At 42.7% G+C, this 18,966-nt stretch overlaps 1 protein-coding gene across 1 annotated transcript in view; it reads right to left on the reverse strand.

The window, feature by feature from the left end:
• Positions 1–6,923: 6,923 nt before the first annotated feature.
• SYNDIG1 (synapse differentiation inducing 1) overlaps positions 6,924–18,966 on the reverse strand; it is a 50,764-nt gene continuing 38,721 nt past the window's right edge. Inside the window, exon 4 of the mRNA XM_030945685.1 lies at positions 6,924–8,706. Coding sequence (XP_030801545.1) covers positions 8,548–8,706 — 159 coding nt within the window. The 3' untranslated portion in view covers positions 6,924–8,547. The remainder of the gene's footprint in view (positions 8,707–18,966) is intronic.

Genomic DNA, 18,966 nt, shown 5'->3' on the forward strand with positions numbered 1-18,966 from the left:
AGGAAAGCCAAGAAAGAAGGAAGAAAAGATAATTTGTGTTGATGGATAAGGGAGGAAGTGAAAATAACAGGAAATCCATTTTCAAGAGAGCTCTCCTGCCAAACAAAACAGGAATGCAGCCTTTAAAGATGCTCTGGGCCATGGCCATGAGCCTGAGCTCAGCTGCTAGAAGACGTTCCACTCTGACCTCTCACACGCTGCCCTGAGTCCCTCCCAGATGCCTTTAATGATGTCTTGGTGCTGGAGTGAAAGAAGGGCCAGTCCAGAAGCAGGCACAGGGCACCTTCAGCCATCAGGACATTCCTCAGCTGCCCCCTGGTTGGCAGCTCCTTGGAGATGACAAGGGATGATGGCACATCAGAGTCTTCCTCAAAATGCCTGTGGCACCTTGGCCTGGGAGCTCAGGAATGGGTTCCCACTGAGCTGCTCCCACTATCACCAAGAAACTGCAAGGGGGCTTAGGACAACTAACACATGGAGCCATGGAGAATTTCTCAACAGAAAAATGAAATATAAAAATCTGTGAATGGGACTTCGTAGCTGAGAGGTTAATACTGCAATCTGAACAGTTTTTCTTGGCTCAAACCAGGAAAATATTGTGCTTTCCCCATTCCCAAAAAAAAAAAAAACAAAACAAACAAACAAAGTGTTTGAAACAATTTCAGTCTGGATCTGTCAAACAAAGTCAGTTAGAAAATTCAAGATGTGCTCTTGCCACCCGAACTGCACTTGGACCAGTACCAAATATTTCAGAAAAGTTATTTCTAAAGAAAGTACCTGGCATTGCATCTCCAAAACATCAGTGTGAAATGTTCTGTGATTGTGAAAGGGTTTTGCTTTTTATTTTCTCAATAGTAAAATGTCCTTGAAATGAACGTTTTCCTGCAGCCAAACTTCTCTGTGTTTAAATGTTATTTTGTGATGAAAAATGTTCTCAGCAAACACAAAACCATTGCTGCTGTGTGCCAGGTTAATGCCAACAGGTTCCTCTCTTTGAGGGCAGCAGGCAAAGAGGGGTGTGGTAAATTGTCACACTTGCTACAGAGTTGGTTGAAGTCAGTGATGAATTAATGATCAAGAAAAGCCTGATCAGGGCTTCCTGCTGATCCTGCACCTGTATTGAGCAAGGACTAATAACAAAATGATGTCTGGGGTGAACCAAAGTGATTGTTTAACCTTTTGTATCAACCATAAATGCTGACCAAAAGTAACCAAGACCCTCATTAAGTGTTATTTACATATTAACTCTCACACCCCTTAGAATGCACATGAAAAGATTATATGGTTTACATGTATGACGTCTGTCACCAACACCCACCCTATGACATACAGTTGTCATTCTCTTTGGGAAAGACTAAAAATTTTTGTATAAAAAAGGACTTTCACAGAAAAAAAGAAATAAAAGGAAGAGACAAAAAGAAGAATAAAACAGGAGAAAACCACCTCTGCTTGCTCAGGATTGGTTGATGGACATTTTCTCTCTTCCTCTCACTTTTAGGTGGGATTTTTGCTTCCAACTGCAGTGGAACAGTCCCAGACATATTTTAATGTGTATGTCTAATAAATCTCTGTTACTGTACCTTCTGTCCAGACTCACTCTGTAGTTTGTGTATTTATCACCAGCAACCTCAGACTGCTTTCCCTTTGCTTCAATAAACCACACTATTTGTGAATCTGGGTTCTGCGTGTTCTTGCTGAATTCAGCCAGACCTATGGCATCAGTAAATCACACTATTCATGAATTTGTCTTGTTCAACAGGACCAAACTCATAGTGCTGAATTGGTAATAAATGGAAACAAGGTCCATCTGCACCCAGCCCCTCAGAGCTCTGAGTGCCACCAAGAAGGTTTATTTTATCCCAAGTCTGTGTGCTTAACTCAACAGGTGGTTGCTTGGGCTTTTATTTTATTTTTTTTTTCAATTTGATGTTTCAACAAGCCACTGGCTGCTTGAAAGTTACTGGTGGGAGTTCACATTTCACACTGTTTTCAGAAGTGCCACTGTTAGGTGTTATCTTAAAAGTCTTCCTCTTGCATGTTCAGCCTTCAGTGAGATGTTTTGGGTTACTTACTCATGATTCAGTTTTTTGGGTTGCCACTGGTTACCAACAATTTAGTAATAATACAAGCTGTGGGTTCATTAAACTGTTCTTGAAAGAAAATCTATACTAGCTAGCCTATATTGGCTCCTTTGAGCATTTATTTATTTGTTGTGATCACTCTTGCTGCTTGAGTATGTCTCAAATGAGTAGAAAATAATGAATACTCCAGGACTATGGCAAGTCTTATAAAAACACGATGGATAAACCAGTTCTTGGATGGAACAATGAAACACAGCCCCAGGTACTCTAAGGTCCTATACACAGAACACCATCTTTAATCCTGGAGATTCTGGATGGCAGGATGACTCCAGAGAGGTGGCAGATAACTTAGATGAGCTCTGAAGGCTTAGCAAAAGACAGAGATTAAATCCATGGCCAAGCTGGATCAAGGCCTGCCCTTCTAGAGCTGTGTCCTTTCCATTGCAAAACTGTCGCAGACATCTTTTATGGAAAAATCCTTTCCTTAGGATTTTTTCCTCCTGAGAAGCTGAGAGGCCTCAGGAACAAAATGTAAACATTGATTATCTGCTGCTGTGGAATGCAACAGGTGGATCTGGGATTGGTCTCACGTTGGATGTTGCTAATTAATGCCCAATCACAGCCCAGCTGGCTCGGACAGAGAGCTGAGCCACAAACCTTTGTTATCATTCCTTCCTATTCTATTCTTAGCTAGCCTTCTGATGCAATCCTTTCTTCTATTCTTTTAGTATAATTTTAATGTAATATATATCATAAAATAATAAATCAAGCCTTCTGAAACATGGAGTCAGATCCTCATCTCTTCCCTCATCCAAGAACCCCTGTGAACACCGTCACACAAAACAATGAGGGGATGCTGCTGAGGATGTGCTACTGCCACTCCCATGCACAGCCACCAGTTTGACCCTGCTAAGCGGCAGCAAAAGATGCACTGGGCAAAGGTGGAAGGGAGAAAAGAAGCAGCAAACAGCTGACTCAAAAATACAGCAGGGAAAGTCCAGCTCTGACCGCCTGCTGTCCCCTCTACAGGTGATTACTGAGCAGCATTGCTGTTATTTTTATTGCTGAAGTTGCAGCCTGCTCTTTGATTGAGATCAAAATTGATTTCCCTTTCTCTTTCAGCATTTCTCAAGTGCCTGTATGTGAGTATGGGTATGTATGTGTAGAGGTACCTGTATATATGTATATAAATGTGTATTTGCACCTGTAGAAAGCAGAGACACACTCCTGCACTAAGAAAGCAGGAGTCTGAAAGAGGAGTCTGAAACACCACTGAGTGCTCTGGAAGGACAAACTGAATGTGTATGCAAACACCTGACCTTGTTTTGGGGAGGCAGGGCTGCTGTAATCCATCTGGTGCATCACTTCAGATGCTTTTCCTCTGCTCAAGCTCAGTCTGTTGCTTGCAAGGAAATTCTTCAGAAGGAGGGTTTTGACCAAAGCAACACTGAGCTATCAGCCAAGAGAAGGTGGCTTTCTTCCCAGCCACATGGCACTCTGGCTGTGTGCATTCAGAAATTGGATGTAGCAAATTACAGATTCTCTCCTACCTCCCACCTCACAGCATCTCACTCTCAGAGGCCTTTCCTCCCCTTTGCTTCCCCCTGCAGATCCTGCAGTGTAGCTCACCTGGTTATAAGTACACTTTGGACATGTCCAAGGAGGGAAATATGGTGGCACAAAGGAGCACCACCCACCTTCTGACAGATGCTTGGAGCAGGTTCCCCAGAGCTGCCTCATGATTAGTAAACAGCAGACATATGTTGTGCTCACCACACAACCTTAAGCTTGTACCAGTGCTGGCAGCTCCTGCTCCCCTTCCTTTGGCACTGCTGTGATCCTGATGTCTGCAGCACTGAGTCATGCCACCATGTCTGGAGCAAAGCCCAGTGTTCTTTTGTGCATGAGGGGAGCAGGACCGTGTGCTCTGGTGACCTGACTGCCTGACCATGCTTTGTTGAGGGTGTCACTACAGCAGCATCTGTGAGCAAAGGCATGAAGCCAGCAGAGAGCATCCTTTGTGCTGGCTGACGCTGAGAGATGCTGGGGCAGGGTGCTGAAATGGGCTGGATTGATTCAATTGAGAAAACTGACACTGTTCTTGTCACCCATCTCCACCTCTGCCTCCTTTCTTGGGTTTGAAGCTCTCTAAGCCAAGGATAGGTATTTAGATTGCATCTTGCCCTGAAGAAATCTCTCAGGTGCAGCCCTTGTGCAGATTCTCCTCCTGTGGTCTTGCCTTACTCAGACAAGTGTAATGATCTCTGAGATTGGAGCCACTTCTGTGACAGTGGTCACTGGGGTTTCCAGGTGAGGTGAGAGACGAGAATGTTGACTCCATGTTCAGAAGGCTTGATTTATTATTTTATGATATATACGTGTATTATAACTATACTAAAAGAAAAAGAAGGAGAGGTTTCCAGAAGCTAAGCTAAGCTAAGAATAGACTAGAAGAAGAATAACAAAGGCAGCTCTCCTGGACTGTGTCCGAGAGATCTCAGTCCTGGATTGGCCACTAACTATAAAGATCCAATCCAGATGGACCTGTTGCATTCCACAGCAGTAGATAACAATTGTTTACATCTGTCTCCGAGGCCACAGATCCTCAGAAGAAAAAATCCCAAAGAAAAGATTTTTCACAAAGAGATGTCTGCGACAACTTCCTCCACAGACATGGCTTATTGTGCCCTCTGACTGCGGATCCAGCACTGGCTGGGGCTTTCAGCAGTGTTCTCTGATGTCTAAAACACAGGGCACTCTCTCTTTGTGCCCTTTCTCATATCCTCCTTACAGTGAAGTTCATAGGCACTTAGCTGCATGACATTTTTGGCTGCCTTTGAATTTCCTTTGCGAGTCAGCAGGTGGCATTTCCCAAATTGCGAGAGATGCGTGGCAGCCAGCCCAGAGAAGGTGGCTGTCACTTCCTCTGCTGTTCTCCCCTTGGTGTACAGCGATGTTCCCAAGCTATGCCCTCTTGTTTCCTCAGCAGGGAGCTCTTGCAAGCTGGCTCTGTGGTGGGAATTGCCTGGATGATGGGAGGAATTAATTTCAGACTGAGCTATAAAAATGCTCAAGGCTAGGAGATTCCCAAATGAAGGCAAAAAAAAAATCAATGGAGGTAGCAGGGAGTTATGAAATCCTGTCAGATGACATGCAATATTAGTCTCTGACCCAGCAAATTATTTGCTGAGTGTTTCTGTTCCCTTGAACTATGAGACTTTCAGAAAGAAGGATTTTTTTTCTTCCCTCTCAGTGAATCTCCAGCACTGCTCATGTGTCTTTTGAGGTTAATCCACAATGACATCCTACATTATACAATTAAGTTGGAGCTTTCTGACCCTGGAGTTAACAGTTTGGGATTTTTCCTTGCAGCTGATCTTAGGTTTCACAACAGCTTGTCATCTGGTTAAAGACACCAGTGCATTTTCTTTAACACCTCCCCATTGAGCCAATATGGCAAAAAGGTCTCACTTCAGAAAGGCTTCTCTCCCCTCTCTCTGGGGTGGAAGAGATCCATTGTAAACTAAAGAAGATGTTCCTATATCCAAACATAGGAGCTCACTGCACATGGACCATTCCTGCTCTTCCCCAAGGATGAGGGGAGAATGACCATATGGGGTAAACTGGTGCTGTCTCAGAGAGAGCAGGTGTTGGTGGAGTTTCTAATCTTCATGCCATAGACTTGGAGGATTTTAGATGTTTAGATGGTTGTATCTGCTCTGCCAGCCAGAGATGTTGCAGCAGGCCATGACAACATCACTTTTCTTAGGAAGACAGAGGTGCCTGCTCAGCTCCTCAGTGACCCACAGCTCAGACAATCAGCAAACTGGACCCTACTAAGGCACAAAAGCGATCACTGGGAGCTTTATCCCCACTCCCATCTGCGGTGAGGCCCAGATCCACCTCCCCAGCATGCAAACCCCCTTTATCTTCCTTACTCATCACCCTGGACCGGCATTCCAAGGGCCAGCTCCATGTCACACCATGGGTTGCTTCAGGATGTGGAGCATAAGAACATCAACTTTCAGCCAGGTGATGTTCCCAGGAGTGCTCCTGCTATGCAGGTCTTTCACACAGTGCTGCTGTTCCTGTTTGCTGTTCACTGGGGGATCCTGGGGACGTGGAAAGCTGAACTCCCTGCGTTTGAAATGTTGTTTTTAAAGCTGGGTGCAAGGGCCTCTATGGTAATTTTAAGGCTATTCTTGTGGGAATGTTTTTCCTAGCTCTGGAACTGACTTTTGCCTCTCAGGTTAATATTCAGCCAGCACAATCACCAAAGATCATAAGGCAGAGTCCTCAACCATAAGACTGGTTTTAAAATTACATTATTATTATTATTATTATTGTTGTTAGGCTTGCTCAATGACCTTACAGTACCTGTATTTGCTTTCTGATTTTTGGAACTCCAGGTGTAAGTCAAATCAAGGCTAGGAAATACTAGTTCCTTTCCCTTTAAGGGAATAATCAGTGAGTTTTTATTCAATACCATGTACTCCAAAGCTCAGGCTTTATGAGAAAAACTGACTGATTTCCCACAAATCATGCATAATACATATGCAGAAGGGACTGGGAGTACATTGCCCCCCAGGCTTAGCTTGTACCCCAACAATTTGCCATCTAATGTGGATGGAATCCCTGTCTGTGGCAGGGGGGTTAGATCTAAATTATTTTTAAGCTCCCATCCCACTGAAATCATTCTATGGTTCTGTGAATTCCAGGGAGAGCATGAGATGGTGCATACAAGCACCTCCCAAGGTAGCTGGACTGGGTGTCCTGGGCCAAATTTCTCTCAGTCTAAAGCTTCACATCCACCCCAAAAAAAAGTGTGACACAAAGCACCAGTAGCTGTATACCATGTGTTTTAATAAACCGTATAGCTACCAGAAAAATAGGATTGCATGTGTTTGTTCTCCCCCCTCAAAACAAAAGAAGTCAAATTCGAACCAAAATAATGGAAACCTAAAACAAGAGAAAAAAACCTGTCCCAGAGCAAAGATGACACACAATACAGAGTTGGAGGAAAACATCTTTGATGACATCCTGGTTTAAAGAAACCGTGTTTGTAAAATACGAGGCAGCTGAATAAGAAAATGGTCACTGATTTGATTGGTTTTCCCCTCTCTGTGTAAATATATATGCAGCTACATATAAATGTCTATGCTGTTACACCCTGGGGTGGGACGAAATGGTTAGACAAAAAAAAATAGTTGAATGCAGGGAAATCTGTAAGACAAAAAAAACAATTGAGTGTGGGGAGCAAGTAAAGAAGAAAATAAATGTATCATTTCAGTCAGTGAAGGAAAGACAAGGTTCAATTCCCCTACAATTCACCACTGCTCTGCTTATTGGGGAACAGGCTTGTCTCTCCATGGCTATGCCGTGTCCCTGATGCACAGCTGAGCTGTGAGCTTCTGATCTGAGTGGTATTCACTGGTCTGTGTATGAGCAGGACCCCAGAAATGTATGAAGCATTCCTTTCTCTGGTTAATTCCCATGCTTTACCGTGATTTTTTTTTTTAATTAAAAACGTATTAGTATTTCGGTTTGCGTTTTTTCCCCAGGTTTCTTGCACTGACTGCTGTGCAGGTCTCCACAGTGAGGTGGAGCAGCCCAGATGAGCAATAATGCCACAGTAAAGTGCTGTTATCACAATGTGACTGGATGGAGGAATTAATTTTACAACGGGTCTCACGTTACTTCGAAATTGTACTCTGTCTGCAGAGCCGAGTCATGCAGTGACAACCTCAGCTGTTCCTCACTGAGTGGGCCTGTGGGGCACACCTTGATCCAAAAACAAGGAAAGGAAGCAAAAATGTTTTTAATTTCCTTTTCTCCTTCCATGGAAACTTACCCCCAACAAGAAGAGTAGGCAATACTTACTCTACACTGAGGTGTCTGATTCCCTCTTAAGCCAATGAGCCCTGCATTCAAAAGACAAAACAAGCCATGCTCTTCCTCTTGTTTTTATATTGCTCTTTCAGAGAACCAGTCGCTGTCCGTGCTTTCCCAGATCTCAGTGCCGTGCTTAACAAGCAAATTAAGCACAAGCTCATGCTGCCTGCAAAGTTCAGGTGACCAAGAAGGTAATAAGAGAACAGCTCAGTTTGCCAGATGCTTGTAAACACCATATTGAAAAGAAGGCAAAGGCAAAACACCCTTCTCCACACTTCCCCCGTTTCCCTTCCTTTTATTTTTTTCTTCTTTTCATTCTTTGTCACTCTTTTGCTCTTTCTTTCCCTTTTTTGTCCAGGGGTTGATGAAGATAAGCAAGACTTGTGCATCACAAATGGTGAAACTCCCCCCAGCCCCTCCAGCTTCCCACCCTACAACAATGCACAAGCCCCTCTCATCCTGTACCTGCCCCCAAAAGTGTCTGTCTGTTTTTGGAAAACCGCTCAGTCTGATGTGCTGGGGACTCCTGCTGTGCAGGAGCTGGCTTGGCTGGTTCTTCCCCCTTTCCTGAGGCTCATAGATGGTTGTTTTTTGACAGGTAGGCAATAAGAGCCACAGCTACCCCGACGTAGATGCCAGTTCCAATTGTGATGGACAGGACAGCCAGGAAGAGAGCTCGCCGGGAGCTGGAGCTCGCGTGGTGGAAATCCCCCTTGGCCACTGCTTTGTTTGTCTGCAAGAGATACAACAACAACAACAACAACGGATATTTATTTGTTTTACCTGGTGAAATAAAGGGGTGACTCTAATTTCTTGGCTGAAACAGGATCCTGGGAGCTGACAGGTTAAACTGGTGGGCAATCAGACATTTTTTAGTCAAATGAGGTCGTCTGCACAATTGAGACGGTGATGGAACCAGCAGCATCTCAAAGGACAGTGTCATTTTTGTAGACCATGGTGTGGTAACAAGCAGGGACACCAGTAAGAGATCTGTCAGCTACAAGACAGGTCTTGTATAAGCAAATGAGCTCCTTAAGTTCTGAGACATTCTTTGTTCCCTCATTACAACGAGTGAGGAAACCTCAATGTTGTAATTGTGTCTCCACAAATGATCGATGTGCTGGGACACTTTCTTCTTCAGAGCCATCTACTACTCTATTTTTGACTTCGGATTTTTTGTTTTGTTTTGTTTTCATTTTTTGTTTAGGTTTTTGTTTGGTTTTTTGTTTGTTTGTTTTGGTTCTTATTTTATGTTTTTGCTGCTCAGACCAATCTGCAGCAGCCAAATGACAAGCTTCCACACATTAAAAAAGTCCCCAAAAAACCTCAATGACTTTATTAGGAGAACTGTCTCTTCTCATTCATCAACCTAATTTTTTAAGCATAATGCTTTATGAATATTTCAGGCAGAAACAATATCAAACAATACAGGCGAGGCTGCAGGCTGGAGGGAGCTGTTTCAAAGCAGCAAGATAGAAATAACACAGGTTTGCACACCTTTGGTTTAGGTGGGGAAAACATCCTACTCACTCTGCAAAGTCTCTCTGCAGGGTAACCAAAGATTTCATGATCTCCTAGTCTGAAACCACCAAAGACTCAAAAGAAGATTCCTTTTTAAAAAAACGCTAGGGTCTTTTGGGATCATGTTAGTCATCATCAACTCTTAAAAGTGCTGGCAAGAAAAGCAGGAAAAGCTTTAGAAAGAGCTGGTCCTTCAGCTCCCCTCAGAGATTTTCCTCATGCACCTGCTGCCCACCACAGACCAATCTGGAAGGTTCCTGTTTACTGAAGTTGGACTGAGGTAAATGCGCAGCAATGAACATAACAGAACTTTTGGATAAACCAAGGTTGGACCCCCCAAAATGAAGGGAAAGTTTAAAAATGATGGAACATTTTCAAATTGGCATTTCTGAAATGTCACTTTATGTAACGGAGAAATCTGCAACGTTTGGGTTGACCTCTTTTAAATGAAACTTTGTAAAGTTTTAAACCAGCATTTCTTCACCTAAAAATAGGTGGAAAGTCAAAGGGAAAAGAAACCATTAGTCAAAATGTCAAATAATCTGAAAACTTGACAGTATATCTTGATTGCTTCAATAGAAGAGGTTGGATTTACCAAAAATAATGAGTTGAAAGACCCAAAAGGATTCAGAAGGCTGATTTTTCAAATTCTAGTAGCCTTTTTGCTGATAGGATCTTCAGTGCAGCAACAACCCTGCTCAAAAAGAACAGGGTTTTTTACTTGGTGAACTCTTTGAGGACAGCCCTGACCTTTGTGAAAGGATTGGATCTATGGTGAAAACCCAGTTTCTTGCTAAAATGTTCACCCAGCCAAAACCATATATCTTGTATTAGTCATGTGCTGCCATGAAGTTTTTTAATTATGCAGCTCCAGACATTATGATAAAAAGTGATTTTGTTTGGGGAACACACCCGCGCCTTCACAGAAATTCTAGTTTCCAACAAATTACCTAATCTGAGTGCATTTTTTCCTCTTAACTGAATGCATATTTTGTAATTTAGGAGAATTAAACCCCTCCTATATGAAATTTTAACTGTATACTCCATTGGTAAGGGCATATGGGAAGGACAAACATTATAGTTCTCCTTTATTCTGGTAAAAAAGATTTACATGGAGATGGAGAAACCAACCACACAGAAACCAGCTTTTGTCTGTAAAAGAGTAATCTGAAGGAATTTGCTTAGTAATAAGAAAATTCTTTGATGCTATTCCTAATTAGCAAAACACTCACATTACTACTCAACATCATTATATGAAAATGACAGCATTTCTGCAGGTTTAAGCTAAAAGGATCTGAAAATACTTACCAAACAAAATGCAACTAAGGCCAAAAATAATAGTTTAGCGTCTAGCAAATAATGAACAGTTTGTCTTGATTTTCCTTTTTTTTTTTTTTGAACAGGGATCAGCTCTTTGGTGGTTTTGGTCACTTTGGGAAAGTCCTTTAGTTTTGGGATGAATCCAACCATCCCTTTTCATACCTGACAGAAAGAAATTACATCCTGCTGAGTTTTCCATGAGAGATGTCTGTGCTTTGGCAAAATCCATGAGGTCAAGAAATGTCTTGTGTAGATCAGACAGCCAAATCACACCCAGCTTTTCCATAGCTTTTTCAGCAACATCTGTTTCAGAGAACAGTGTAGCCAGGACTGGTGCAAGAATGAAGACCCACATGCTCTACCAACAAGAGTTTAATTCACTACAGACTCATCCAGCTACTCCAGGTGTCTCAACTTTTTCTAATGCGCTTGAAAGTTGCTGCAAAAGTTAGTGTACTTCCTGAAAAAAATTGTGTTATCTGTGGAGTTTTACAGTACTTCTGTCCACTCATTTCTTCCCTTCCCTGGCAAGGCTGTGGCTGGCAGACAGATGATGGATATAACAATTTAAAGCAGCTTTTGGATAGGAGCAGGGGGCACAAGCTGTGATGAAGGTTGGGTGCTACAAGGCTGAAAACAGGGATTTTTGCAAATACCAGCCACCAAACAATCTTCTCTTTAGAGGCTTTGATAGTAAGCCAGAAATGTGAGGAGGCGTGGGGGAAGAAGGGGTAAGGAGATCTGGAGGTATTATCTTCTTTTTTTTAAACTAAAATAATGAATGTCTTTTTAAGAAACACTTTCAAGGAACTTCCCTGGAGGTTCAGGTTGAGCTTCTGCAGACCAGATTCAGGGTGTCTCTGGGCTGCAGCTTTTACAGGCCCAGACAAGATGAATAATGTACCTCCAAGCTGCAAGGCTAAAACATTCTGCTGCATCCCACAGTGACTCATATATCATACTCTCAAAATACCTCCTGGTACGCAGTATCTGCAAACAAGAAACACACTGATCGCAATCATTAATCCTGCCTCTTCCCCCCGAGGCTGGAGAGCAGGACTGGCTCCATGCAGGAGGAGAAGAGATTATCCTGACCCATTTGGTCAGGTGGTGAAAGGATTTCTTTTCACTTCACAGGAACAAAGAGCCAGAAAGGCCAGGGATGTACAGGCTCCATGCAGCCACTGGCCAGATTCTGAGTTTGACTTCTTCAAGTGACATGCAAAAAAAAAAAAAAAAAGGCACAGAATGAGGAGTAGCTCATACAGATGATTCTTCTGCTCCTGTATCTTCTATGCTTCTTCTAGTCAAACACTCTGTCTCCTCTTTTTAACTTGCCTAAACTTGTACTTTTGCTAATCTCCAATTTTTGGGCAGTAATTCCACCTTCAGGCTTATACCACGTAATGCCACTGATGGTGAGAAAAAGACTCCAGTGCCTTTGCTAAAGACATGGATGGGTAAAGGGTGAAGTCAGGACCTGGCTCTGGACCTTGACAATGACAGCAGGGAGGTGCCAGTCAGCTGGAAAAGCATGGGGCTGACAGACACTCAGCACAGGGACTGGGACATGGCAGGATGGTTGTCAGTCCTGAGGAAAGCATCAAAGGATCTATGCAGTCCAAGCAAACAGCTCCACAGGCAGAAATTATGAACTAAATAAAGGACAAATTGTTCTTTGCTCTGTCAGGTATTTGGAAATTCCATTATGCCCATGGTATAATGGAAAGTTCAGTCTGTGGGGGCAAAGAGCTCTTCCAGAAGCTTCTGTAATTTCAGCTGGAAGGATGGCCCAGGGAATGGACATGAGGCTCAAACAGATGTTTGTCACAGACATCTTTTATGAAAAAACCTTTCCTTAGGACTTTTCCTCCTGAGAAGCTGAGAGGCCTCAGGAACAAAATGTAAACATTGATTATTTGCTGCTGTGGAATGCAACAGGTGGACCTGTGATTGGTCTCATGTGGTTGTTTTTAATTAATGGCCAATCACAGCCCAGCTGGCTCAGACAGAGAGTCCGAGGCAGAGCCTTTGTTATCATTCTTTGCTATTCTATTCTTAGGCAGCCTTCTGATGAAATCCATTCTTCTATTCTTTTAATATAGTCTTAATATAATATATATCATAAAATAATAAATCAGCCTTCTGAAACATGGAGTCAGATCCTCGTCTCTTCCCTCAACCTGAGACCCCTGTGAACACGGTCACAGACCTTCTCCTTCTGGAAATTACTAAGGAAACAATGGGGAGCAGGTGTCACCTGAAATGCAGGTATTTCCAAACACATTCAAGCAGTTTCAGTCCCTCTGTAGTTTAATCTGACCTTTCTTCATCCAACCTTTCAAGTGGCATTTCCTGCATTGTGAGCACCTCCTCCTTTTCCCTACAATACCATGTTAACTTCCAGCCTTTACATTTTCCTGCCAAGCTCCTGAACAGTGATGTGGCAGGCAAAAAGCAGTGGCCTGAGAAATGGTACTGCTACTGCCACCAAATTAAATGATGCTGAGTTGGTAGAAGGAGACACTGGGAGCAATATTTATCTCTGGAAATCCATGAAAGGTTCAAGAGAATAGAGTGTGAATGAGGGGATGAGGGTGTAAATGAAGACCAGCATGAGTCTGTCTCTTTTTCACGTTCAACTTTCATAAAATCTGTGTTTTGGCCATTGGACCATTTTGGTATCAAAGAATTCTGCTGGAATTTGAAAATATGGCGTAGGCAAAGACATGATTCAGCCCCTGGCTGGTGTTGCCTGTGGCATTTGATTGTGTCTCTGAGCAGAGATAAAACTACACATGTTGGGAACAGCAGGAATAAAAGACCTGAACGAGCAGAATGCAGAGAGATGTTTTTAGACAAGCTCCACAGCAACAGCTGTTCATTTGATTGCACTGGAGAGAATGAGCCTGAGACACAAAGGCAGTTCTCTTTTTCCTGGCATATACAGGAATTTAGATGTTTATGGTAAAGAAGATGATTTTGCCTTTCCACTTTCCTTCTAGCCCTCAAGCAGATGTTTTGTGATGATAGAGAAGAAAATTTGCAAAAGATGACAGGTGGGAAGCCCAGTTTACACATAAAAATTCAGACACTTACAAGTTCTTGCTGTTGTACAAAGTTTTGCAAGGTGTTATTCACAAAGTGCTTATACACAAATAAGCCTGGAGAAAGTCTCCTCTGCATTTCACAAGGAAAAGCAGGGCTTTTAGAACCCTGTGATGACTTTTTTAGGGCCCTGCTAGAAGGAGGTTCTGGGGAAAGCTGCATTCATCTCTTTGTACCTTTAACTTGTTATGTAAGGTTGGTGTAGAAAGCAGATTCTCTTTGTCCTGATCCAAACCTGCTGCTCCTCCCTGCAGTATGTCCACAGTACCAAAGGGGAGGGAACCTGCCCTGTGGGCTTTTTTTTTTGGTTTGGTGGTTTTTTGGGGGTTTTTTTTGGTTTGTTTCTTTGGTTTTGTGTTTTGGTCACTTTTGTTTGTCTGTTTGTTTGTTATGGTTTTGGTTTTATGGTGTTTTTTGGGGTTTTTGTTGGATTTGTTTTTTTTTTTTTTCCTTTTCCTGTGGTTCCTTCTATCTGTCTCTGGTCCTCTTCCTCCTTTGTGATGCCAGTGTGTGCTTTACATTCACAACAATGTCTCTTCCCCCCAGCATGAGTCACCCAGCACAGGAAAGGGTGGAAGATGCTGCTCAGTGCTGCCAGAGAAGATCTCAGTCCTCAATCCTCACCTCCCACCCTTGGAACAGGCAAGAATGATGGGAGTTTCTGCCTTGGGCACCTTGAGCCACATTTTGGGGGAGAACAAGGGAAAGACAACAGGTGCAGTTTTAGAACTGTCTCTGGGGTGGTTTCTCCTCCTGACATGAAGAGATTTGATCAGAGAATTAGTTTATCAATTTCCTCACCCACAGGTGTCCCTCCAGAGCTGAAACTAATTCTCTGGGAATTATAAAGTCCCCTAGCATATTAATGATTTTTGAGATAAGACTAAGAACTCTGGAGGTGAGGTTCACTCATTTGTTGATCACAGTACCTTTCCCAGCTACTTTTTTTGGTATTACAACCACCCATGGTTTCCCTGGGTGTATTCTGTGTCACACTGTTTATCTGCTCCCAATTTCACGTGTTGAGCACTTTCAGAGCAGCACTTTCTGAACTGTTATTGGCAGGACCTGGTTTCCTTAGGAGAGTTGGTTTTTTGCCAGCACAAGTGGTGAGTACCACACCAGTTATATGGGATTGTCCCTGGAGGGCTGCTCTGGGGAATTCCTGCCAGAGCAGCCTGCAAAGGCTGCAGCTCCTGTGATCCTCACCAATGTGGTTTCATTCTTCTGGGAAGGAGATCCATCCCGAGCTATTTCCTGGGAAACATTTGGTAATTCAATATGTTAACTAAAAGGATAAGAAGTTAGCAGGCACTGTGGACTCTGCAGCACCTGACAGTGAATATGAAGTAACTTATTCATCTTCCCTTCTGTTTACCTTGTGTGAACTCAGCTTTTCAAAAGAGTCACCAAAGATCGAATAATGAAGATTATCTCTTTCATAGGAAAGCTTTTTTCCCCTTTCCATTCCTCTACTTTCTCAAAGTCCACAAAAAACCCCAACAATGGGGAAAAAAAAAAACCCTGAATGTTTTTTTTCCTTGCATTGCATTTTGTTTTCTTCAAAACTTAATCCTCTTTTCTCCCTCTCTCCTGGAGACACAGCACAAGTGATGCAACTGGCTTTAGCAGGCAGGCACAAGGAGCTTCATGACCAGAGGGATGATTAACAGGGAACAATAACCATACTCCATGGATTGTGTTGAGTGGGATATGAGAAAAAATGCCTGACAAAAAAGTACTGAGGAAAAAGTTGTTCTTGGGTTCTGTTAATCCATCAGAAAGAAAATTCTAAGGGCAAGGAGAGCCACAGGCTGTGAGTGTTAGAACCATCTCTTGACTTGGCCAGAATATTTAGTCAATTTGCTTTATAACTGGAGAGAGCACCAGCTAATTAAGAGCCTGAGGATCCTGCAGCACTCTTGCCAGGCAAACAACTTCAGCAGGGATACATCCCACTTAGGCTCCTGTCTGAATTAACATTAGCAGGCTGCCTCCAATCTCCCTGTGGCCAGGTGTAAGGATAGGACACAATTCCCTGTCACCCAACACTGTCAAGGCCACAGAAGGAACTTGCCATAAGCCAAGTCACCACAGTGGCAAATTGAAATAAGCACAGGTGGCAGAAATTTGTCACAGAAGGGTGCTAATTCCAGGCCTGAGGGTGTGTCTGATTAGGACAAAACTTCCCCTTGTGGCATGGTGTCAGCAAGGAAGCAACTGCTGATGCACACATCACCCTAAAGGATGGGAATGGCATCTGTGCTCTGTGGATACACAGAACTTGGAGTGCACAAAGATGGAATCTCCAGAAAAACAAATCTCTAGGGCCTCCCCCCCACCGAGAAGGGTGAAGAAGGACCAACAGGATGCTTCTGGATCCACAGGTGGTGGTTACCTTTTGCTTGATCTCTCTCACCCCCTCATCTTTTCTGTTTCTTTCTATGTCTCTACCTCACATTTACTATTAATTAAAATCTGTTTTATTGACTTTGGCATGTGGTGTTATCTGCACATTGACTCAGCCAGGGGTATCTCTCACCCACTGGATCACAACACTTGGAAAAGCTGGAAACTTTCTCCAAAGGTCCGAGACCAAATTCTTCTTTGGATGCAATGGAAGAATTAATGTTTTTTTGAAGTGGCTACAAAATGGGGCTCAAAATCACATTATTTCCGAGCTTGCAAGATCCTCTAGAGATAGATCTGTGTCTTTTACACACTTCTCCCTGGAAAAATCCTGCAAGGAAAGGTAGAGGCTTCAGCAAACTCAGGCTTCTGCAATGTATGTGGATTCCACTGAACTTCTATTTTAACAGCAATTAGAGAGAAATCTAACTAAATCACCGGGTCACTAGGATACAGAAAGTGTCTACACAGGATATTTGCTGGTTTAATTGTATTGCTTTAAGATGCAAATCAGTTTGCACTGAGCTCTTTGTATCAGCCAGCTCTGCAATACATCACTTTGCAGGGTATGAACAAGGCTCTTTTTCCTTGCAGAGGAAGGCTTTGGTTTTGAAAAGATGCAAGGAGCTTTACTAATGTGTGTCAAGAAGAAAGTGCCTCAGTCAATCTGGATCGGGTGTTAGAAGGATGCATTTGACATAGCAGGAAACACTGAAGATAGATGATGATAGAGAGGAGACAGATAAATAGCGGGAAGCCCTAAATTCAACTTCAGAAAGCTCCTGGTGGTCTGAACTCCCCAGGGCAAGTAGGAAGTGCCAAGCTTGGCACCACAAAGCCCAGTCCACAAAAAAAGTAAGATCCCAGGAGCTTCAGTTCCTTCTGTTCATATCCACAGCCATTCCCTAACAGGAGCAGCACCTGCCTGCTCTCAGAGTCAGCTTTTCCCTGCCTCCTGACTTTGGCTCCCAGCCAGACAGCAGCAGCAAACACAGCTGAGTGTCTGGAAATCTGTGTTTCAGGTGTCTCAGAGCTCTGGGATTCCTCCTAAGCAGCGACAGAAAATGACCCTGGACAAATCTGTCTCTTTCTTGCAGACACTTTGGTGATTGGGGCTTTTTTTATTTCAAAAATTTAATGTGTTATCTTTCTCTTCTGATTAAAACGATTAACGTTTCCTTCCCATATAAAACAAAATGTCTGGATTTTGTCAATTAATTTAATTGCATTGAAAATACAACTCCGACATTCCACAAGATTAAAAACCCGGAAGGAAAGTTTTTAAAGTTCTAGAGGAGAAGAAGAGGGACATCTTTTAATAAATTTTTAAAGTCTAACTCTATTGAAGACTAATCAGAGATAAAGGCAAGGAGCTGAGATGAAAATTTTCATTTCTTTCTGACCAAGAGCAGGAAACACTGTAAAAAAATATGTTGAACACAAATGAATGCCATCAGAATTCTTTTTCAATTATGGAAAATAATGTTAGGAGTTTCTAGACATAATTTTGAACTATTTCTTGCTGCTACTGAGTTTTCTGTGTGTTTATATATATATACATTGACTAAACCTTGCAGATGAAAAGTTTCTTTCCAATTGAAAAAAAAGCATTCTTTTTGCTTGAAAATGTATTGATAGGGTATGATGAAATATTTCCAAAACATTTTAGGACATCTTCTGATACAATAAATTTCTCAAAGAAACTCTTTTCTGAAATGCTGTATATATATTTATAAATATATATATTTATGCACACAAAGTCTTAACAAATCAACAAGAATTCGGTGCATAAATTCCTATTTGGCTGTTTAAGCGTTCCGTTTTTAATTGCTTTTCAGTAGTCAACACATTTTTCTTTTGCATAAATGTGATCCTACTGAGGAATCAACTCCTCTTGTTAAGGCTGGGAGGTTTAAGTGAATAAACTCCTGGGAAGAGATGTTCTGGACCTAGGGGATATTTTGTCTCTGCTGCTGACTGCAGACTTGAGGATGTACTTTGGTGAACACAGAGCTGAGAAGGGAGACACTAAAGAAATTATTCCTGTCCAGGATGCTCATTCTGTGGGGGAGACCTGGTAATTGCATTACTTAGTGTGATCACTGCAGCACAAAGAAAATATCTGGCATCCTTCCTGCCTAGTCTCCAAAACTATCCTTGGATGAGGAAAGAAAGAATTAGGAGGAAAAAAAATGTTCGGTAAGACAGGCACCGTACCCAGACACCCATCAGCACCTGTCAGAACCCAGGAAATTCCTCTGGCTGCCCTGGAGGACTCCAGCCCCTGCCCAGGGGGCTCAGAGACCTTGGCACAGAGCCCAGGACCCCTGTGCCTTTGATTTAGCCCTTGGAAAAAACAATCACCAACCTTGTATGAAGAATTACAAGCCACAAAAGTCTAAGTAGAATGATAGTGAATTTATCACAGGGTGAAAAATAGATTTTTGGGGGTTTTTGGAATGGGGGTTCAGAGGGCAAGATGGAGGAATCTGGGCGTGTCCAGCCTTCCTCCTTCTTCTTCTTCTTGGCCTCCATCTTCTGCTGTGATGGTGGCACTTTTAGATTGGTTTAGAGTAGAAACTCACTGTTTAACATAGGTGATAGGTATTGGAAAGTAATTGTAAACATTGTACAC

Source organism: Camarhynchus parvulus, chromosome 3 (assembly GCF_901933205.1).
Source record: "Camarhynchus parvulus chromosome 3, STF_HiC, whole genome shotgun sequence".
Lineage (NCBI taxonomy): Eukaryota > Metazoa > Chordata > Aves > Passeriformes > Thraupidae > Camarhynchus > Camarhynchus parvulus.